This window comes from Nanorana parkeri, unplaced genomic scaffold (assembly GCF_000935625.1).
Source record: "Nanorana parkeri isolate BGI_ZX_2015 unplaced genomic scaffold, ASM93562v1 scaffold21, whole genome shotgun sequence".
Lineage (NCBI taxonomy): Eukaryota > Metazoa > Chordata > Amphibia > Anura > Dicroglossidae > Nanorana > Nanorana parkeri.
This window is the reverse complement of record NW_017306289.1, coordinates 2099254-2120488: the sequence shown is the minus strand read 5'-3', so window position 1 is coordinate 2120488 and position 21235 is coordinate 2099254. Positions and strand designations below refer to the sequence as shown.

General features: G+C 41.7%; 1 protein-coding gene across 1 annotated transcript in view; it reads left to right on the top strand.

The window, feature by feature from the left end:
- The window catches only part of TSGA10 (testis specific 10), a 70075-nt gene that overhangs the window by 35918 nt on the left and 12922 nt on the right, over nt 1-21235 (top strand). The window contains exons 15-19 of the mRNA XM_018563318.1: nt 858-1043; nt 4841-5050; nt 9164-9366; nt 14811-14919; nt 19318-19466. Of these exons, the coding sequence (XP_018418820.1) occupies nt 858-1043; nt 4841-5050; nt 9164-9366; nt 14811-14919; nt 19318-19464 (855 nt within the window). The 3' untranslated portion in view covers nt 19465-19466. The remainder of the gene's footprint in view (nt 1-857; nt 1044-4840; nt 5051-9163; nt 9367-14810; nt 14920-19317; nt 19467-21235) is intronic.

The following is a 21235-nucleotide window of genomic DNA, read 5'->3' as shown; positions in this document are numbered from 1 at the left end:
GTGATTGAAAAGTAGTCCTTTTTCATTGTGTCCAAACATGGATAAAGGAGGTCAAATCTGCCCCTGAGCACACTGCAATAAATGTAATAAAGAATGCATGCTTTGCCTTGTGGTGTCCTGGAATACATAGAACAGCTGCTTTGGTTGGCCGGTGGAGACACATTGAGAGCCCTTTGAAAATTAATAATCAATGCAGCATGTATCAATGAGCTTTTTAAACTTATTTGTAGAAAAGTTAAAAGTATATTTATGCTTAACAGTATTTCTATGATGCATATGTAGTGTGCATATTATAGTTAGATTTTTGTATTTTAAAGTTAGGACATGGTGAGTGTATGTTGTTTATTTCAGAACAGTGATTCTTTGTGATTACATAGCAGCTCATTACATCCGGCTACAATGAAAGACCCTGAGTAAATTTCCCTTTCTCTAGGTCATTGGTGGATAAGTTAATGTAAACCTTAAAATCCAGCCAGTTCAATAAGGAAGCCAAAAGGCATTTCAAAAGGTGCTACATGGAATTTGTTTTGTTACTACTGTGATTCGGAAGACCTGGCTTATGTAGAGCTGGGAATTTCCTGCTAGCTTGGGGAATTCATTGGCTATTTTTTCTGCAAGCAGAATTCAGCATAAAGAGCACAACATTCTGCATTGCAGTGTATGCTGGCCTCATCATTTGTAGTCATAAAAAGCACTTGGCCTTTACTTAGAAAAATGACAATTTCTGGCATTTACAATAAAACCATTATAATACTGGGGGACAGAAAAGACTTGATTAGTGTCCAGCCTAGACACTAAAACAGTTACTGTTCAACTATCAGCTATAGCTCTCCTTTCTTAATGATTTATCTTTTCAGGAAAAAGAAAGTAGAGACCTTCTTGAAAATTTCCGTAAATCCTCATCACAGGCTGAGATTTGGGAGAATAAGTTTTACCAGCTTGAAAAGGAATTTAATTCTATTAAATTGGACCTTCTTGATGCGGAATCTGAGCGACGGAGATTTAAAGAGAGAGTCGATTCATTAGAATTGGAAGTTGAGCAGGTAAGAAAATATCTTATGGCATTTAGTATATTTTGTTATCCACAATGTACCTTGTTAAACGTATATATTTATTTGCCTCATAAATCTGGAAATCTAGTTCTCATTATGCATTCCTTGTAACTAGCCCACGTTAACAGTTTGCAGAGCTGGACATTCAAGTGGGATGCTCCACAGGATCATTTGTTCATCAGACGGAAGTACATTCAGTCTTGGATTGCGCAGAACTTCATGTTCTAGAAATTTCAGTGGTAAACATCCCTGTAGTTGAAAGCTGGCAGGGGGACTTTCTAGTCAGACATCTGGATTCGGGCGAGTGGTCTCTCCATTCAGAGACATTGGGAGACGCCCAATGTGAATCTTCTAGCTTCTCGCAACAACAAGAAGGTAGACAAATTTATATTTTGTGAGGGATCCAACAGAGGATGCGGTGGATGCCTTGGTAGCTCCGTGGGATCAGTACACCCTGATGTATGCCTTTCCTCCTCTATCAATATTGCCTGCAGTCATTCTCATCATTCCAGATTGGCCTTGCAGGGTGTGGTATGGACACCTGGTTTGGCTTTTGGTAGACGATCCGTGGTCTCTTACAGATCAGTCAGATCTCTTGTCTTAGGGACCAATCTTCCACCCGGTTTCTTGGTTGCTGGCTTTAATGGCCTGCCTGTTGAAACCCAGTTGTTTAAAAGCAGAGGAATTTCCGATTCTGTTATTCAGACTATGCTTAAAGGAGAACAATGGGGTTAGGGCTTTTCCCCATAGTTCTCCTTAGGGTAACGGGAGGACACAAACTAGCGTCCTCCCATCACCCTAAGCTCAGTATACCATGAGCTCCAGCTCGTGGTATACTGAGACGCCGCAGCTGAAGTGGATCCCAACAATTATTTCTGGATCCGCCCAGCTGTGTGAGTGACAGCTGGCTCTGCCTATCTAGAGGCAGAGCCAGCTGTACCCGCCCCCTCCCTCGTCTGTTCCGCCAGTCAGCACTGGAGGATCGGGGAGGGATGGAATCCAGTCCCTCCCCTGTCATGGCAGAGAGCCATGACAGGATCGAGAAGTGAGCGAACGCCGCTATGTGTTCGCTCACTTCCCGATCTACTGAGCCGACCTGTCACAGTCTCATTGTCACAGGTCGGGTAGAACTATGAGGATGAGTGAAAAGCACTCACCTCATAGTTCTCCTTTAAGGCTCGTAGGTTGTCCACTTATAAAATCTATTATTGTACGGGGAACGCTTATTTTTGTTGTTGTGAATCCTTGGGGTTTTCTCTGATTTTTTTCTATATTGCGTATTTTGTCTTTCCTTCAACTGGGAGTTGATCAACGCTTAGCTGTCAGTACCATCAAGGGTCAGATATCTGCATTGTCTGTCCTTTTTCAATGTCCTCTTGCATCTAATTCCTTTATTCATACTTTCATTTAAGGAGTTGCATACGTTGTTCCTCCTACTAGATCTCCTCTTCCTCTGTGAGATTTTAACTTATCTTGAACTTTATCTGTTCTACACAAGCCTGTTTTCGAACCTGTTCGAGATATTTCTTTGTCTTTGTTGTCCAAAAAGGTTGCCTTTTTGGTGGCCATTACCTCAGCTTGAAGGGTTTTCAAGTTGTCTGCTCTTGTAGAGAACCCAATGGTTCTTCATAAGGACAAGGTTGTTTTCAGATCGAAGGTTTCCCAAGGTGGTTTCGGCCTGTCATTTAAATGAAGACATTATTTTCTCTTCACTTTGTCCAGCTCCTGTTCATCCTAAGGAAATGTCTCCTCATTGTTATGGATGTTGTGCGTGCTGTTAGAGTTTATTTGGCAGCCACAGCATCCTTTACACTTTCAGATTTTTTTTTATTATACCTGAAGGTCTTAGAAAAGGTTGTTCAACTTCTAGATCCACTGTTTCTAAGTAGATTATTCAGGTAGTCATTCAAGCTTACGTCTTGCAGGACAAGGCACCTTCTTTCTGCTCATTCTGATAGGGTAATTAGTACTTTTTGGCATTTCAAAATCAGGCTTCTGTAGCCCAAATTTGCAAGGTCGCAACATGGTCTCCTGTTCACACTTTTGCAAAGTTTTATAGAGTTGATGTTTCTGCCTCCTCTGATGCTAGTTGTCAAGGTACCGTGCACGGATGTCCTCACACCGCATGCAGGTACCCACACTGGAAGACCAAACGCTTATGACCACACTAAACAAGGTCAATGAGTTGTATACACTTTATTGTAACCAACAATGCAAGCAAGCAAGGTAAACCTAGGGAGCAGGGCAAGAGGACTCTGTAGAGACGCCCAATCGCTTGTAGTTGTGTGCGGGTGTGCGCCTCCGCCGCAGCCGGTGATGGCGATCCCGGGCTCTGCTGCTCCCGGTGTGAGCCCGGGACCAGCACAGCAGCTCTGCGGCCGGAGATCAAACGGAGCTCAGTACACGAGCTCCGTTTGATCTCCTCTTCGGAATGCAGGCAGTGATGTGTATTACATCACTTCCTTCATTCAGTGTCACTCTCCGGTACAGAAACCGGAGAGAAGCTGGTGAAGCAGGTCTCTGCTTCATCAGCTTCTCTAGGGGTCCCTAGGTGACATTAGGGGTCTTAAAGACCCCTGATGTCTCCATAAAGAGGACCTGTCACTGCAAATTGGCTATCACATAGGGAGCTTGTTTGCTCCCTATGTGATAGCAATAAAGTTAAGTGAAAAAAATTAAAGTTACAAAAAAAATGTAAAAATTTTAAGTCACATATCAAAGCAATAAAAAAAATTAAAGTCTCCCGCCCGCATTTACAGCGTTGCATGACGGAATGAATGTCCGTCAAAGTACTGCAGTGCTGAATACTGAAAAATGGCCTTGACAGGAAGGTGGTATAAACACCCTGGTCAGCAAGTGGTTAAAGGAGAACTGTGGGGTACACATTTTTTTGCATTTTTAGTTTCCTTTTGATACATGAATACATTTTACAATGTACTCCTGTAATCAAAAATGCACCATAAGCTTACAATTCAGTGTAATATACTGTGGGTGGGGCCAAGCTCTGTGCTGAGGGCATATCCTATTAGAGTTTATTCATGTCAAGTCACAGGTCTACGACTACTAGCACATCTATCCTGTAGTTTGTTCTTCATCCCCTCCTCTCTCCACAGTGCTGTCTCCAGACAATATATATACCACATCAGCACTGAGACCGTCAGTTTGGCTCCCCATTGCCCTCCTCACCTCTGCTGTCTTGGGACATACACAGGCAGAAGAAGACAGCAGGACAGAGCTGAACTGACAGTCTTAGTGCCGATGTGTTATGTGTATTACCTGGAGAGCAGTGTGGAGTAGAGAGGGGAGGGGGGAATGAAAGACAAACTGCGGGATGGATGTGCATCTATTAACTCTGGACAGAATGTGTCCTGAGCATCTGCACAGGTTCTCATGAACGTGCAGCAGCTCCTACAAGCTGCTGTCACTAAATGGGAGAGGAGGATCCCTACAATATTGTCGGAATCGTTTCTCAGCACAGAGCTTAGCCCTAACCACAGTATATTACATTGAATTTTAAGCTTATGGTGCATTTCCGATTACAGGAGTACATTGCAAAATGTACTCCTGTATCATAAGAAGACACAAAATGCAAAAAAAGGTATACCCCATAGTTTTCCTTTAAGTACCTTCACAGTCAAACTGTAAATTATAATTACCCTTCCAGAGAATACTAGCATGATTTTTAACAAGAGCACTAGACATTTATAACTTACAGTTTGCTACTTAAAATCAGCAGTGCCTGTCACAAATATAGTCCAAATGCAATTTAAGTGTTTTTTCTTCATCAGCATATTGCCTCTGAGCAGTCCTACAAATCTCAAATCAGCAACGTGACGAAATCAACAACAAGGATGGAGGAAGAGCTGCGACAGGTCAAAGCAGAAAAGTCTTCAGCCCTCAGTGACCTGGCCACCACACGGGAACTTTGTGTTAAATTAGATTCTGGGAAAGAGTTGATAAATCGCCAATTCTATGCCAGGACCCAAGATGTGGAGAGGGTATGTTACCATGGATTCTTCTATAAGGTTATCTGATAAAAAGTTAGCTGTGCGTCTGAAAAAATATTGCCATTTTGGTTCTGATGATCTGAAATTTGTAGGTTACATTTCTGTGTTTGCTACTTATGTGAGTAGTTCACATTTAAGCACTGCATAGTTATTACATTTAAAAAAAATAATACTATCTGGCTGGTGGCTTGACACACACTAAAAAATGTTAGTTACTTGGTGCACACTAAAAAAATTCCTTGGCAACTAAATTTATTTAGTTGCTGAGGAAATTCTTTTTTTACATCGTGCTGCTGGCTGGCGGCTAGATTCCGCGGTCGGCAGCAGAATGTAAACAATTGAGAGCAATGGCTAGTCTGCTATTGGCTATTTCAAATTGCAATAGTCAATAGCAGATGGCTATTATACCCACCCACTGAGCAGAGGATCGGACCTGAAAGAGAACTTTCTCTCTTAGGTCCGTTTCTCTGCTCAGTGGGTGGGGTTTCAATAGCCAGCCTGCTATTGGCTAATGCAATTTTAGTAGCCAGTCTGCTATTAGCGTGGCGGGGCCACTTGGAGGTGGTTGCTTGAGAGTTACTATTAACTCTCAAGCAATCAGAAACTCCAGTTTCCCCATGGGTGCCGAATACTGTACATGCATTTGTTTTAATGCACATTAAGCAGGGCCTTTTAAATAAATGTTAATGTATGTGTTAGTAAATAAGTTCTATATGTGCATAGATATTAGGACTCTAACACTCATAATTAAATATTTCTGCTTTTTAATTAACCCGTGTATGAAAATAATGTGTTAATAAGCTTATCTACAACAAATGACCCAAAATTTCTTCTCATGTTGTATATGGGCATTTTATTGCAGACCTACAATATTAAAATTCACAGTTGTTATGAATCAATAAGGCACATATCAGCATTACCAAATCACATTATTTCTTTAAGTGAAAAAGTACCTCTTTCTTTCCATCTCCTAGACAGCAGCCAGGCGGCAGCCAAGGTTGCAAGGTTTCTGTCTGTTACTACAAATAGTCTATTGTTTGAAGTTAGCTGCTCTAATGTATAAGCAATACATACAGTATATAATTATAAGCTTTACATAGAAACAAGCAGGAATAAGATTGCAGCAAACAAAATCAGAGTGAAGTTAAAACTCTTCGTCTGCATGCTTGTTCCAGGTCACTGACTCAAAAATATTGGCGGTAAAGTCCTGTCAATTATCACAGCCAGATCTAAGACTGCTTTTTGGTAAACGGCAATTATGCACCAAATTATGGTCCTTCAACGTACCTATCCTCTGAATGGACAATGAAAGAGCAGCAGCAAACTAATCAGGTCATTGCTCTATTCCCCCATTCAGTCAGCATGCAGCATGTTAATATAGCTCTGTGCAAAGCAACAGAGCCCTAAATGGTGCAGAGTGCTACCCTGCCCTATCCCAGTTTAAATGCTTACAAAAGATTACAAGAATTCAAAGGTAAAGACATATCCAAGTACCTACATTAGTTGTTGGTAAGAATGCATTTTAAAATAATGCATAAGTGCACTAAATGGGGTTCTGCCGTAGGTTGATCTGCCTGGCTCTTGTATCTAATATCTAAGAAAATTGTTCCCCTTTAACAGACCTCTAAATAAAATCTAGTGCTTCCTGCACATGCACAATTTGTACTCTGTAATCTATTGTTTATGTAGGAAAATTAACAGAGCAGGCAAATATGCAAAACACTTACAAGAGATGCTTGATAAAAAAAAGCAATCGCACAACTATTAACTGTTTGCCTATTTACACAGTGGTTTACAAGTAAAAAAAAATGTATCTGTGAAGTTCCATTATCTCATGATAGTTACATGAAAAGCTATGATCAGCAAATAATTGATTGCCAGAAAAAAACACAGGTTAAAGTTACACTTGTTGCCTTCTTAATGTGATATGTTCGCTTTCAGTGCCAGGAGATTATCACTGGCAGTTTTTGGCCTAGAAAGCAATGCTCTAGCCTAAGGCCGCCCTCGCACTAGCCTTCCCTGTAACCCTAACACAAACTGCCACTTACAGTCCAAATGAACTTTTAGTGTAAATTAACTGTATAAATTCAATGTGTATGGAAACAAAAGGTGTGCAAAGTCTTACAGATTGTTTTCTTTAAGAAGCAGCCACAGTCTATGTAGAAAAGACTGTCCCCTGCCTGCATGTTTCTTCTCTGTGGGGAAAGAGTGATCTCTCTGCAGAGATCTGACACGCCACCCGCTGAGACAGAGCCAGAGCTCTCCAATCAGCAGGCAGCATTGGTTTTGCTGAACACAGAGCTATAGGTCTGTCTCACAAGGGGGCGTGTCGTACCTCTGCACTGCTTTCCTACAGAGATCGGTGGTCCCACTCTGCAGCTGCTGGCAGGGGACAGGCTTTTCCACTTGGACTGTGCCGCTTTAAGGTGCCCATACACCATGCAATCATCGGACGAAAATTTTTGTCCAATGATCGAACCGTCATATGGTTTTCGTACGGCGGCTCCATCTTGCCCCGACCATCGCACAGTTCAATTAGCGGCCTTTAGCAGAAATCACCTGGACGAATTTTGTTAATTGACCGCACGGATTTTCGTTTGCGTGTGATCAGTGTTAATGGTGCGATTTTTTTCCGTACGAAAACGCCATCAACCTATCGGATTTTATACGATTCGACAGACGTTTTCTAGCCTGCTGGAAAGACTAAAGTCGTACGATTGTACAGTATTTGCGGTTGTACACTGCCCATCAAGCTTACAAATATCGGATGCAAACTCGATCACAAACGAAAATCGGCCGAAATTCATAAGGTGTATGGGCACCTTCAGAAAGAAAACAAACTGTAAGCTATTGAACACTTTTTTTTTTTATGCACCAGGAACAAATTTAGTTGATTTAAACTGAAGGTTCAGTTGGGCTTTACAGCAGAACTTACAGCAGGTCTTCCTCGTTGCAGACTCTACACTGCTCACTGAGCATGCGCAGCTCAGTGTACAATCCTGGCATATGTAAGGAGGAATTAACTTCTGTACACATGGGCAGGAGTTGTGTCATCCTGGCCAGTTCATTCAAGATGGCTGAAGATCAATAAGCTGGCAAGAAGATATTGGTGCTGGCAAGGGAGCTAGCTGATGTCGCGTCACTGGAGCAGAGGTGAGTATAGTAAGTCAATGTATCTCTTTGTTGGCATACTGACCTTTCCTGTGCCGAGATCATGTATGCCAAAGACTAATCTTCCTTTGCTGAAAGATACCAGCACCAGGATCTGCTTTGTTTTAAAAGTTTTATTTTTGTATTTTTAGGATAGCTAGTTGTGTTATGGTGAGATAGACCTAAGGGAAGTGATAAGCCCTTTTTCTAAAGTACTGCCAAGTGAAGAAGGTATTTACATGTCATCATTTCCAATGCAAATGCAAAAAACAGGGAGTTTAATGCTCAAATTAGGATAGTAGATGGAGTCTTGCAAATAATTTCCTTGTGGCAACCCAGTCCTGCTGCTGTGTAGTACAGCTACAGCCTAAATATACAGTCATTTATTACCATTTGCATAGGCTGTAACAGAATGCGTTACAGACAGTGGATAGCTATAGTGGGCCTGGCCTGAGGCAGGGCAGAAGTCTTTCCTATAATGACAAGACAGCTGCCTGTCTGCAGTTACATCGGGACCTGCTGCTGTATGCACGTGACACTCCATGAACTGAAACAGTAGATGTGTGGTGTATTATGTCTTTCAGCCATATATCAACAGGTTGCAAAGTCGATAAAAGCAAGCTGTGTAAGAAGTACAATTATTGTCAGAATACTGGATCAGGGGTACTTTGGGTCAGTACTGTACAGTAGAGTCACAAATGACTCTATTGCCAAACTGAGTAATTACAAGGCTAACAATAAATAAAGAATTACCAAAAAAGGCACTTTTCTGTGCTAAACTTGATGATAGTGTATTGAGTTAAATATTGCAGTGTGCATTGGACATGGGCTATTTTACATAGCCAAGCAGGATAAATGACACACAACAAAACGTGCTGGAAATGTAACATTTCAGTAGGTGAAAGGAATAGATGTACAAGGATATAATGATCTTTTTCTCACTTGCTTTTACAGTTACAACATGAATTGGATTCATCTTGCTCTAAAACAGAACTCCTAAGAAAGCAACTTGCCAGTGAAAGAATCACTGTTAAGAACTTGGAGGCTTTTCTGGTCTCCAACCAAGAGAAAGAATTTCAGTTCCAAGTACGGGTCCAGGACCTGGAGTCAGAGCTGCAGCTGCTTGGAGATAGGTTGATGCTGGCAGAAAGTAAGCTGTAAGTAAACACGCAACCTTATTACACAATGAGACTGATTTCTTTTAAACCTGCAGAAGAGAAAATGAGCCCACAACTGAGATACTACAAGTCACTTTTCCCTCTTTATGTTATAGAATATAAAATAATAATGTTGATTTGACACTATGGGCAGCAATCCCTTTTTTTATTCACTTTCTTTCTCTAGTTTGAATAAAATTGTACCAGTGTATTTGTAAAGATTCCCTGTGTTTAGACTTTATTCACTAAATATCAGTAAATTGAGCCCCTTCCATGCAAAAAAAATTTTCCCATGGATCATTTCCTAATTTTGCATGCACTTCAGCATTTTGGGGGTGCTTTCAATCTGTCTATGGATAGCAAATGATTGCAGCAGTGGACATCAAGAAGCAAGTGCTGGGAAAATGCATGAATGGCATCTAATTCCAAATTTCTCTGTCAAGTAAGCACTGATAGGACATTCACTGCCTGTAGGGAGCTTGTCTGACATGCCCTGAACGGGAGATTTTGTTATATGTGCGCGCTTGTATCTATGTCTATAAACATAAAACAAACGACACTGTAAGATGTGCCAGCTGTATGTTCATACATATGATAATGGGATGAGGACAGTAGGAGCCACTATGTTATGTACCACATGGTTCAGGACTTGAAGATTTTAGGAGGTGGGAAAGAGTCTATGTGTGGAAATTTGGTTTCCTCTATCGTCCATTGAGGGACACATCTTTGAGTTAGCAACCTACATTTATACCGTCCCCTACAGGCATGGTTTGGGCTTGGTTCTCATCGATCCAAACAATCTCATTATCCTCTATTTTACAAAGATTGGAAACACCCCAAGAAACAATTTCTTACCTCTAAACCAATCCTAGCACTTTCCCTTTGTGGATAATTTTGACCAGAAATGGTCTACTCCTGTAGTTGACCCGCCTATCTCTCGTCTTAATAAAGCCTTGACTATCCCTATAGAAGATGCTCCTTCCTTTAAGGACCCTATTATCAAAAAGCTAGCAGTTTCTCGATGCATTTTTGCCTTGGTGGGCTCTGCCCTTCAGCTATGCTCGTCTCTGCTCTCTTATCTCAGAGCTTGGCTGACTGGTCAAAATCTCTTAGTAGGGGTTTGGCAGCTGCTGACATTGATACTCAACTTATTGACTGCGTGAACCAGATGATTGTCCCATTAAACTTTCTGTGTGATGCAGCGCTGGACGCTAGCAGATTTATATCTCTGGCAACCCTTTCTTCTGTACAGATTTGCAGGGCGATCTGGCTTAGGTGCTGGTCAGCACAGGAACCGTGTAAAGCTGGCCATACAACTATAGAGTATCTGCAGATTTTCTGTGGTCTGATGGAAAAAGTGCAACTGATTCCTCCATCTATGCTAAACTGTGTGGATGGAGGAACCTCCCACTGGGCCAAGCTGAAGTATCTTGCTAGTCGGCCCGTTTGGCTCTCAAAATACCTGTACATTCTGATTGGATGCAAGCATTGTTCAGGTATGTTGAGAGCCAGGGGGGCCGTCTAGCAAGATATTGAAGCTTGGCCCAGTGGGAGATTCCTCCATCCACACAGTTTAGCATAGTTGGAGGAATCTCTTGCACTTTTTCCATCTGATCATAGAAAATCTGCAGATAATCTATAGGTGTATGGCCAGCTTTAGACAGCTTTGTTACAACTACCCTTCCTGAAAGACCATCTGTTTTCACTTTGCATCTTCTCGTGTCTCAGCAGCGATGGACAGACCTTCGTTCAGCCATTCAGGGACTGTTAAACCAGAGGGTTATCATTCCTGTTCTTCCAGCTAAAAAATGTTAAAGGAGAACTATGAGGTGAGTGATTTTCACTCATCCTCATAGTTCGAGCCGACGTGTGACAATAAAACTGTCACACGTCGGCTCAATAGATCGGGAAGTGAGCAAACACATACCGTCGCTCGCTCACTTCTCGATCCTGTCCCTGCAGAGAGCCGTGACTGTCACTCACGGCTCCCTGCAGGGATTCCCCCTGTCCAATCCTCCAGTGCTGACTGGAGGAACGGACGGGGGAGGGGGCGGGTACAGCTGGCTCTGCCTCTAGATCGGTAGAGCCAGCTGTCAATCACGCAGCTGGGTGGATCTCGACAGTAATGTTGGGATCCGTCCCGGCTGCGGTGGTCTCAGTATACCGCGAGCTGTAGCTCGCGGTATACTGAGCTTTGGGTCACGGGGGGGCGCTAGTTTATGTCCTCCCGTGACCCTGAGGAGAAGTATGAGGAAAAGCACTGACCCCATAGTTCTCCTTTAAGGTTTTTATTCAAACCTGTTCACAGTTTCAAAACCTAAGGGAGGTATTTATCCTTTCTACTAAATCTTGTATTGTTGGTGCTAAAAATCGTCCAAAAAACAAAAAGCCTATTTTTTGCTTTGCAAAGAGATAGCAAAGATTTTCCAAATGATGTACAAGATACACGCAAGATACATGTTGAGTTAAATATGTCCTGGATGTGCTCAGCTTGTTCTGTATAGTTTATTGTTTGCATAGATTAAATGTTAACGGATAGACCTGTGTGCAAGACATTGTAATTAGAAATGTGATGACTAAGGAGTTTAATCTGGATTAACCTTTTCACTATTTACACAGTGGGTATACAAGGAATTCATTTATCAGGTTCTACTGTCACATTTCTAGTTTCAGGAATATTATGGTAGGGAGATACAGTACATGCTTGCCAGAAATAATTCACCTTGAGATCACTTGGTGTGTCAGGGAAAATAATGAGCCTTGTTTTGCAATGCAGCCGGTTAAGGTTAAACCTTTAGGCTGGCCATAAATACATTGTATTTAAGGCCTTCTACACACACAGGTTTCAGCTTATATTAGAATAGTATATACAGCAATGTTTACAAAGCCTTCATTTTGGCTTTGTTAAAAATATATTTTCATTGGAGTGCTGGCTGTTACTTGACTCAAGCTGAAGGGGCTGCAGCAGGCTTTCAGGAAGTTTTGAATGATGCTGAAGCTTCTGAACCGTTGCAATGATAGAGGACCAATGTTGGCTAAAAACCCATCTGTTACACTTACCTGTGTCACTACACTAGATGCTGTGCCCCACTGTGTCTCCAGAGATCTTTTTTGGTTCCTGTGAATCTTTGTGTACTCCTCCTGAGATTCCTTGCATACTCCTGAGTGCCCTGTGTACTCCAACTGAGCTCTCAGCATTTATGTACTGTGCTCCCAGAGACTCTTGCACTCCTGCCTCCCTCTGATTCCAGCACCACAATCCAGAAACTTCACTTCTGTGTTCCTGTGATCCCAGCACCCCGGTGCTCCTGAGACTTTGACTCCTGTATTTCTGTGATCCTATTGCTCCAGAGTCTCTCATTCTGGCGTTCCTGTTACCCCAGTGCTCCCAGAGGCTTTTGGACACAGTGATACTGTTGCACCCTTCACTCCTGAGTACCAGTGATTCCAGCTTAGTTGCTGCCTGCTCAGAGGAGTCAGAAGGCCACAACCTGGGAGACGACCTGCAGTAAAAACCATCACCCCTTACTGGGTGCTCTGGCGAATACCAGGCAGCTTCTCTTTGTCTCCACAAGTACTTATGTTTTACTAGGTTTCTAGATTGTCATCTGTCACTCTGTGGCCAAGCTTCCAGTGTCCCTCAGTGCCATATCCATACCGCCCCAGTTACAGTCTCCTGATTCGTGGTTAGCCCTGTTTCTAGTGCATACAGACTTCTGTCCAAGACAACATCAATTAGGTTTGAGTTATAGGGGGTGATTTACTAACCTAAACACACACACACACCAGGTGTGTGTGATTTTCACACAGCAAAACGTATTTATCAACCAAAAAGTCTCTAAAAGCATATTTCCACTAATGCCATATATGGAAAAATCATGCACATGATGCATATATAATGCTGCTTCACAGTTTAGACAAAAATGGCTAGCTCATGCATTTACATTCCTTGCATTCATCAACGCAAGCAACACAACATAGAGCTAATTTACCCAACATCACCTTGGAATTCATTCAGGGCTTTGCACAACACACCTGCTGGGTGTGTACACATTACAAAGGTGTTTAGATTCCACCCATAGATCATGCTGGGAGGGAACACACTGCAGAGGTGTATACACATTCGTGGTGTGTTTATAAGGTTAGTAAATCAACCCCATAGTCTTTTTAATGTGTTTTAAGATTTTTGGCAATCAACTTTGAATCTGCTGTTTCGGGCTTCCTCATGCCTCGTAAGCTCTTTCTGCTGACATGACATGATGAATGCCTTGGCAGTGTGTCAGGTCAGAAGAAGAAAGCCAAAGCAGCAGTTTCTTCTAGAAGGGTAATTGTTTAAAGGAGAACTATGGGGTCAGTGTTTTTCCCCATAGTTCTCCTCAGGGTAACGGGAGGACACAAACTAGCGTCCTCCCGTTACCCTAAGCTCAGTATACCGCGAGCTACAGCTTGCGGTATACTGAGACGCCGGAGCGGATCCCGACCTGGATGTCGGGATCCGCCCAGCTGCGTGAGTGACAGCTGGCTCTGCCTATCCTCCCCCGTCCGTACCCGCCCCCTCCCCCGTCCGTTCTGCCAGTCAGCGCTGGCAGATCGGAGCGGGGAGAGGGGAATCAGCCCAATATGTGTTCTCTCACCTCCCGATCTACTGAGCCGACCTGTGACAGTCTCATTGTCACAGGTCGGCTAGAACTATGAGGTGAGTGGAAATCACTCATCTCATAGTTCTCCTTTAAGCACCTCTTTTGCCACTTATATGCTGGAATAGGGTGTCCAGGTTGTGTTGGGGGGTGTTATCATAGCATACGTCAACTTATAATTTGAGAAAATCGATAAATTGTTTGATAAATTGTTTAAAACGGGAACAGTTAAGACACACTCCCACCAAATATGTTGACAAAAATCATTGCTGATTTTTCCAGTGCAACCCCGACCCTTGATCTCCATTGCCACTCCCTCACTACCACATAAATGAGGGTCAGAGAACTACTGCAATGTTGTCATTACTATAGTAGTGATATTGGGCATGATGGCCCTTTACCAGGAGAAGCAGTGAAAAGAAGTGGAGGGATCTGAAGAAATTCTGCAATTCTCAGAAGTAAATATTGCATACATTTTAACGCATAGAATACTATGTCAATGCACTTTAGCTGTGAATGCTGTATGAACTGGCATCTACTTACAGATGACAGACTTCATTTTTATGTTGCAAATGAATGGGTCATCAGTTAGAACTTTCAGATGCTATCAAATATATGCTAATCAAATGTAATATGTTCATTATTCCTGTGCATAATACTGAAAACTATCAGAGAAAGCAGTATATTGGTATTTAAAAAATGGTCTTAATGCTCTATAAGGCTGTGTACCTATTTTGCTTATTAAAGTATTAGCAACCAAAGTATAATTCCTTGAAATCATGCTGATGATGTCACATTTCTTTTCAGAGGAACTTATAACCGAGAAGCAGGACAACTGAAAAACAAGATAGCTCAACAAGAAGCTGATCTGGACATCACCAGAAGACAGCTAACCACAGAACGCTTTGAAAGGCAAGTGTATGTGTACATGCAGTTTATTTATATCATTTATTCTGTCCAATCCCAGAATTTTAACTATACATAGAGGTAGGGATGCACCGATATATCGGCCGCCGAAACCTATCGGCCGAAAATTGCACTTTTGGCATAATACCGAAAGTGCCATTTTCTGACCGATACAGCGCTGCATCTTTGTATTCTCTCCTCCCAGCTGGGCGCTGCTCTGTGTCTCAGTGGGGAGGAGAGAAAGTGACAGCCAGCCGAGCGCTACGGGAGGAGAGCGCTGTGAGCAGCCGGTGTCTTCACTCCCACACTGCTTAGCCTCCTATCACAGTCCGGCAGAGCGGTGTGTGGGCGGAGACAGCCCACGCTTTCACAGGAGGCTGAGCTCTCCTCCCTGCACCGCTCGTTCAGCCTCTGGTGACAGCGAGTCAGTTTTGTATATAATTGAGGAAATTGTATGTTTACTATATCCTCAATTATGAATGAATGGGAAGTGATCTACATCACCTCCTGTTCATTCATGATTGTGGTTATAGTAAACATACTATGTTCTCATGTTATCAATGAACATGAACTCTCATAGAGGATTCCTGTTCATTTATACCAGGGGCTGCACAAAAAGACATTGTGTCCCCCAATCTCTTTTTCTATTTTAAAAGGGAAATATCAGAGGTCTGTTTAGACCCCTAATATTTCCCTGTAGACCCTAAAAGTAAAGTAAAAAAATTAACCACTTAAAGGCCATAGTGTTTCACCCCCTTCCTGGCCAGGCCATTTTTCAGTATTCAGTGCTGCGGTACTTTGACTGATGTTTATTCTGTCATGCAACACTTTACTGAAACGATTTTCATACCATTTTTTGGGGACAGATAGAGCTTTCTTTTGGTGGCTTTTATTCACCAATGGGGTTTTTATTTTTTACTATATAACAAAAAAAGTACCATAAATTTTGAAAAAAAACATGTTTCCCTATAAAATTTTATTAAACATTTATTTTTACCCCAATTTTTTGGTACAATATAAAAGACGGGGTCACGTCGGGTAAATAGACACTAAACATGTCAACCTTTAAAATTGCGCACGCCCGCGAAATCGCAGAAAACGGCCACAGCCAAAATTGGCCATAGGCGACGCTTTAAACGCTTTTACCGCTCATCAGTTTAGTGTTATCAGTGATTGATGGCCCCAGAATTATTGTTCTCACTGCGACGTTCGCGGCGATATGAAACATGTGCTGCATAATGGGCGCAATCGTCGGTTTCGTACATAGGCACATGTACGCATGTGTATGTGGGAGGCGGGGGACTTTAAAAAAAAATTTGTGTTATTTTTTTTAATTTTTTTTAGCTTCTTTATTTTTTTTAATGCTGTAATTTTAATTTTTTTTTTCAGGACGTCTTAAGATGCCCACCCGCTCTGAGCAGACTTCCGTCCGGCCGTTCACAAACGGCCATGGACGGAAGGTGGTTAAAATATTAAATTTTAAAAAATTAAAAAGTTTATAAAAAGTTTTTTTTTTAAATTTTGAAAAAGTGTTAAAATTAAAAAAAATTCGGTTTCGGCCTGACATTTTTTTTTACATTTTGGTTTCCTTTCGGTTTTGAAATTTGCATTTCGATGCACCTCTACATAGAAGTTGTCAGGGACCAGAGCGCCTCCAGGTGGCACTGTGGAGCTGGAACCTGATCCTGCAGTTCCAGTGCTCACCTGTAGGTGTCTCCCAGCAATTAGGCACCACCTGGTGCTGATCTGGGAGGCTATTTAACCTCTCCCTGCAGTGAGGCCTGTGCTTCAGTATTGTTGCCATAGCCCTATCCTGTTGGCCTGTATCTTGTTCCTGTTGCCTGAATCCTGTTCCTGTCTTGTACCTTGACTTGGACCTGACTCCAGACCCTTACCCCTGAGGTCTCTTGATCAGTGGCTCCCTCCTTGTTGTCCTGCTCCCCAGGGGTTGCTGTGTTGTCTCCGGGGTGTAATTGTTACTTATATTTTTACATGTCACTTGCGGGTGGTGGTGGGGGTGTTTATGGTTGTGATGTTTTAGTGCAGCTAATAAATTATAGTTTGTAAGCATTTGTGGTCACGTATTGGTTCTCTTGTATAGATACTTGCACGTGGTGTGGGGACACCCGTGGATGGTATCGTGACAGAAGTTCTGTTACTAACTGGTAAAAACTCAGAGAGGCAAACATGGAGCATAACCCTACTGATAAAGCTATAGCAAAATTGGACAATTTTTTCTGCTGTGCTATTTAAAGGTACATTGCCTGTTTTATTAAATTTACTCCCAAGCTAAGGGAAATCTGCGCTGGAACATCTGACGATATACCCGCTCTGGTCTCTTTATCTTCTATCTGTAAGGTTGAAATTACCAAAGGGAAAGATTGTGCTGTTTCTGCTTTGTCTAAAACCAATAAATCTTTATCAGTAGCTGCTTCTGCACTGCTTCATTGTCTGTTGATTCTTCTTCCTCTTTTCACAAAAAGTGATTTTTTCTGTAGTTATGGAGGTTTTTTTTTTCTATCACGGATAGATAACAATTGTTACTTATTCTCCTAACAAGGATAAGAAATGTCGGATATTTCCAGTGCAGAAGATTCTTTATCTGATGATAATTCCTTATGGTCCTTGGAGGGGGTTGTTACAAAATAGCATTTTAAATGTTTTCCTCCTCCGGGATTCTTTGCCTTTCGCCTTATGTCACGATGTCACCACAGAGTTGGGCGGATCTTTCAGCGGTCCAGGGATTATTAGCTTAGGGAGTTATCGTTCTAGTTCCTTTAACAGAACGTTTTCTAGGTTTTTACCCAAACCTGTTTACTATTCCATCCTGGATTTAAAAGCTCTCAACGCTTCAAATGCTCAATCTCAAAATTTTTAATGGAATCTGCTCATTTAGTTATTGTCTCCCTTCGTCTAGGTAATTTCTGGGTTTTCTATTGACATCAAGGATGCATATTTACAGGTTCCTATCTTTCTGCGTGATCAATGTTTTCTTTGCTTTCCTGTATTCAAATTCCATTATCACTTTGTGGCCCTTACCTCTGGTCTTGCCTTGACTCCAAGGGTTTTCACCAAGGTCCTTGCCACAATTCTGTTAGCCAAAAAGAACATTCAGATTTTTCAATACTTAGCCGATTTTTTTTTGCTTCATGAATGGTCTTCTCTGACTTTGGAAACCAATGTGTCCACAGTACTGAGAACCTTACATGACTTTGGATGAAATCGTCCCTGAATCCATTGCATCCAATGCAAGTACTTGGGTCTTCTTTTCGATGCATCCCTGAACAATATTTTTCTTCCCCAGGACAATTCAACCAAGTTGGAGAGTCAAATGCTTCACTCTCATCGACTACCATTCATGCAATGATGCATGCGAGTTCTGGGCATAATGGTATCCACCTTTGAGGTATCCACTTTAAGGTTGTTTTAAGACCGAAGGTTTCCTTTTTTCCCAAGGTGGTTTCGGCTTTTCATTTAAGTGAAGACTTTGTTTTACCTTTGCTTTGTCTGGCTCCTGTTCATCCTAAGGAAATTTCTCTTAATTGCTTGAATGTTGTGCGGGCTATCAGAGTTTATCTTTCAGCCACAGCTTCCTTTAGACATATGGGTTACCAGAAGGTCCTAGAAAGACTGTTCAGCTTCTTGATCCACTAAGTGGATTTGTAAGGTTGTTATTTCGCTTATGAGTTGAGTGAACAAATACCTCCCTTTCCTATTTCTTCTCATTCTACTAGAGCCATTAGTGCTTCTCTGCCTTTCTTAATCAGGCTGCAACATGGTCTCCTGTTCACACTTTTGCTAAGTTTAATAGAGTTGATGTTTCTGCCTCCTCTGAAGCTAGTTTTGGCAGAAAAGTTCTTCAGGCGGCTGTTTGAGTATTTTTTTGACAGTTATTTTTTTGTTGAGCTGTTTCTTCTAGTTGTCATGGTACCTGCTCCTCTGTTTGGACTGCTTTTGCATGTCCCTGTGTCTCAGAATTCTTCAGAGATGTGTTCCTTAATGGATGATGGACAAAATAGGATTTTGTTCTTACTGTAAAATCCTTTGAGGGACACACCTCCTTCCCCTCATTTCCTTTTGTACTGCTTTGCAACAACTGGCAGGTGTGAAGTGGGAGGGGTTATGGTCTTAAAGTGGCAGGCTTGTACTTTTTTGCCTAGTGTTCATTTCTCCTGCAGGCAGCAGCATAATCCTACATCTCAGAATTCTTCAGAGCTGTGTCTCCCAATGGACTCCGAGAAAAGGATTTTACGGGAAGAACAAAATCTATTTTTTTTAAATGGTGCTGTTTGCTTTTTTTATCCATTAGTGTTTGGGAAGACTATTTTCTTTTCTTTTTCATATAGTGTGCTGTTTGCTATTCTAAATTGTAATTATTGAAAGTTGATTATTTTATTTGTATAGGGAGCTTGCAGTCAAAGAGCTACGTCGTCAAAGCTTCCAGACATCGTCATCTTTTAGGCAGTCTCCAAGTCCTCCTAGGATTTCACCTGAAAGGCCATTCCGATCTCCAGAGCGCCACTCTAGGTCTCCAGATAAAACACTGGATAGGTAAATGTCTTATGTTAAAGGAAGAGAATGCCTAATTTGTATTAGATTGCATCTGACCCTTTCAAAATTAACACAGAGCGGAGTTCAGTGGGTTTGTTTATATACGATAAAACATTACTAAATTGTACCAATGTTAACCTGTGTTTGATTTTCCTCAAAAGATGTGATGTGGTGAGACTTGACAAAAAGTCTAAATACAGGCAACTATAGACATAAGTTGCTGGGTATGTGCAGAAGGGTAGATGCAGTAGCTATTCGCATGTAAAAGATAACTGAACTGTGCTATACTATCACAGAAGCATTTTTCTATGCTTGGAGTGACTACAGGTTTGTCAAGTGCCATAAATGTAAAGTTTTAGTGTATGGGCTTTTAAAGTACACCTTAAGTGTTTGAGGAAATAAAATCAGGAAAATACTGGTGGTATTTTTAAACTTGTGCGCAGAATGTCTGAAATGTGTCAACCCTACAACAAAGCTTCTTCACTACACCTTACATTTCAGCCTGCCTAATTTGTTTACAAACAAAGGTCTTAAGCTGGCCATACACAGATCAGATTTTGGCTGTTTCCTACTGAATCTGCCGCAGGCGCTGGCTGTCAGAATACAATCGCTGGCAAAGGAGATTTCTCCACCCACACTCTTTAACACGGATGAGGGAATTCAGTGATTTTTCTCGTTCAGTGTGTGGGACATAATGAGAAAAATCATAGAGTGTACGCCAGTTTTAGTTGCATACATTTTCAGATATATGTGCAAACTGTATGCAGCATGATCTGCCTTCATCCTGTGCACTCCTCTTTGCTAATCAGTAAGAGCACCAACAATGGTGTGTATATATATATAGCAAAATTACATGAACGTGATTACCTGTGAGTAGCCCCAAACATATCTCTGGTGCATATAGATGGAAAGCACAGACTTGGTAAAAAAAACAGCTGAGCAGACAGAGAAATGTCAGTTTAGTTCAGTTTAATACTAGTGGGCAGTGCAGAACATCCTATTAAATTCTGCCTATTCTTTATAGATGATGGAGCTGAAGGTAACAAAAGATACCATAGCAATAGGAGTCAAATCTGCAAGCCTATACTACTTCTGTGTTTTGTAGGCTAGCTGTATACTAAAAGCAACCTATTCCTAGGCTGATTATCTAATATATTAGGATGTTAAAGATCTACTCTTCTAATAACAAAGTCTTATGTAGAGCGGAGGCAGGGTATGACATGAATATTATTGGGAGAGTCTGTGTTCATTATAACCACCGGGTGCACTTTCAGTGTTTTAATGAGGAAAGTTTCAGTGACTTCATCCCTTTAGAGGTAGTAAACCCTTAGGTTCTATATCACCAAAAATTACATTTCTTTTGCAGGGGATTCCCAAAATGTCACTTGTATCTTATGGCAGACTTCTGGGAAAATCTGTAAACCAATCACACAAGCAGGAAATGGCATTGCTGGGGGCATTCTGAACACCAATGTTGTACAGAATGTTGACATGTTGCATTTCATTTTTTTGAACTGTTTTAAAAATGACAGTGGCTGCAGGCTAAATGGAAAGGTACATTTTCATAAATTACAAAATGGCTTGTGTAGCAATTTTATGTTATATTATTGTTTTAACAAAAGTGGAGTGTGTTTTCAAAAGGGAATGTGATCTGGTATCAGCTTACCTGAGACCCCGCAAAGCCCACCTGAGAGTGACCCTGCAGAGCACACCATAGATACTGCACAGCCCATCTGAGAATCTCTATGGTGGGCTCTGCAGGGCCGGTGGGCTGG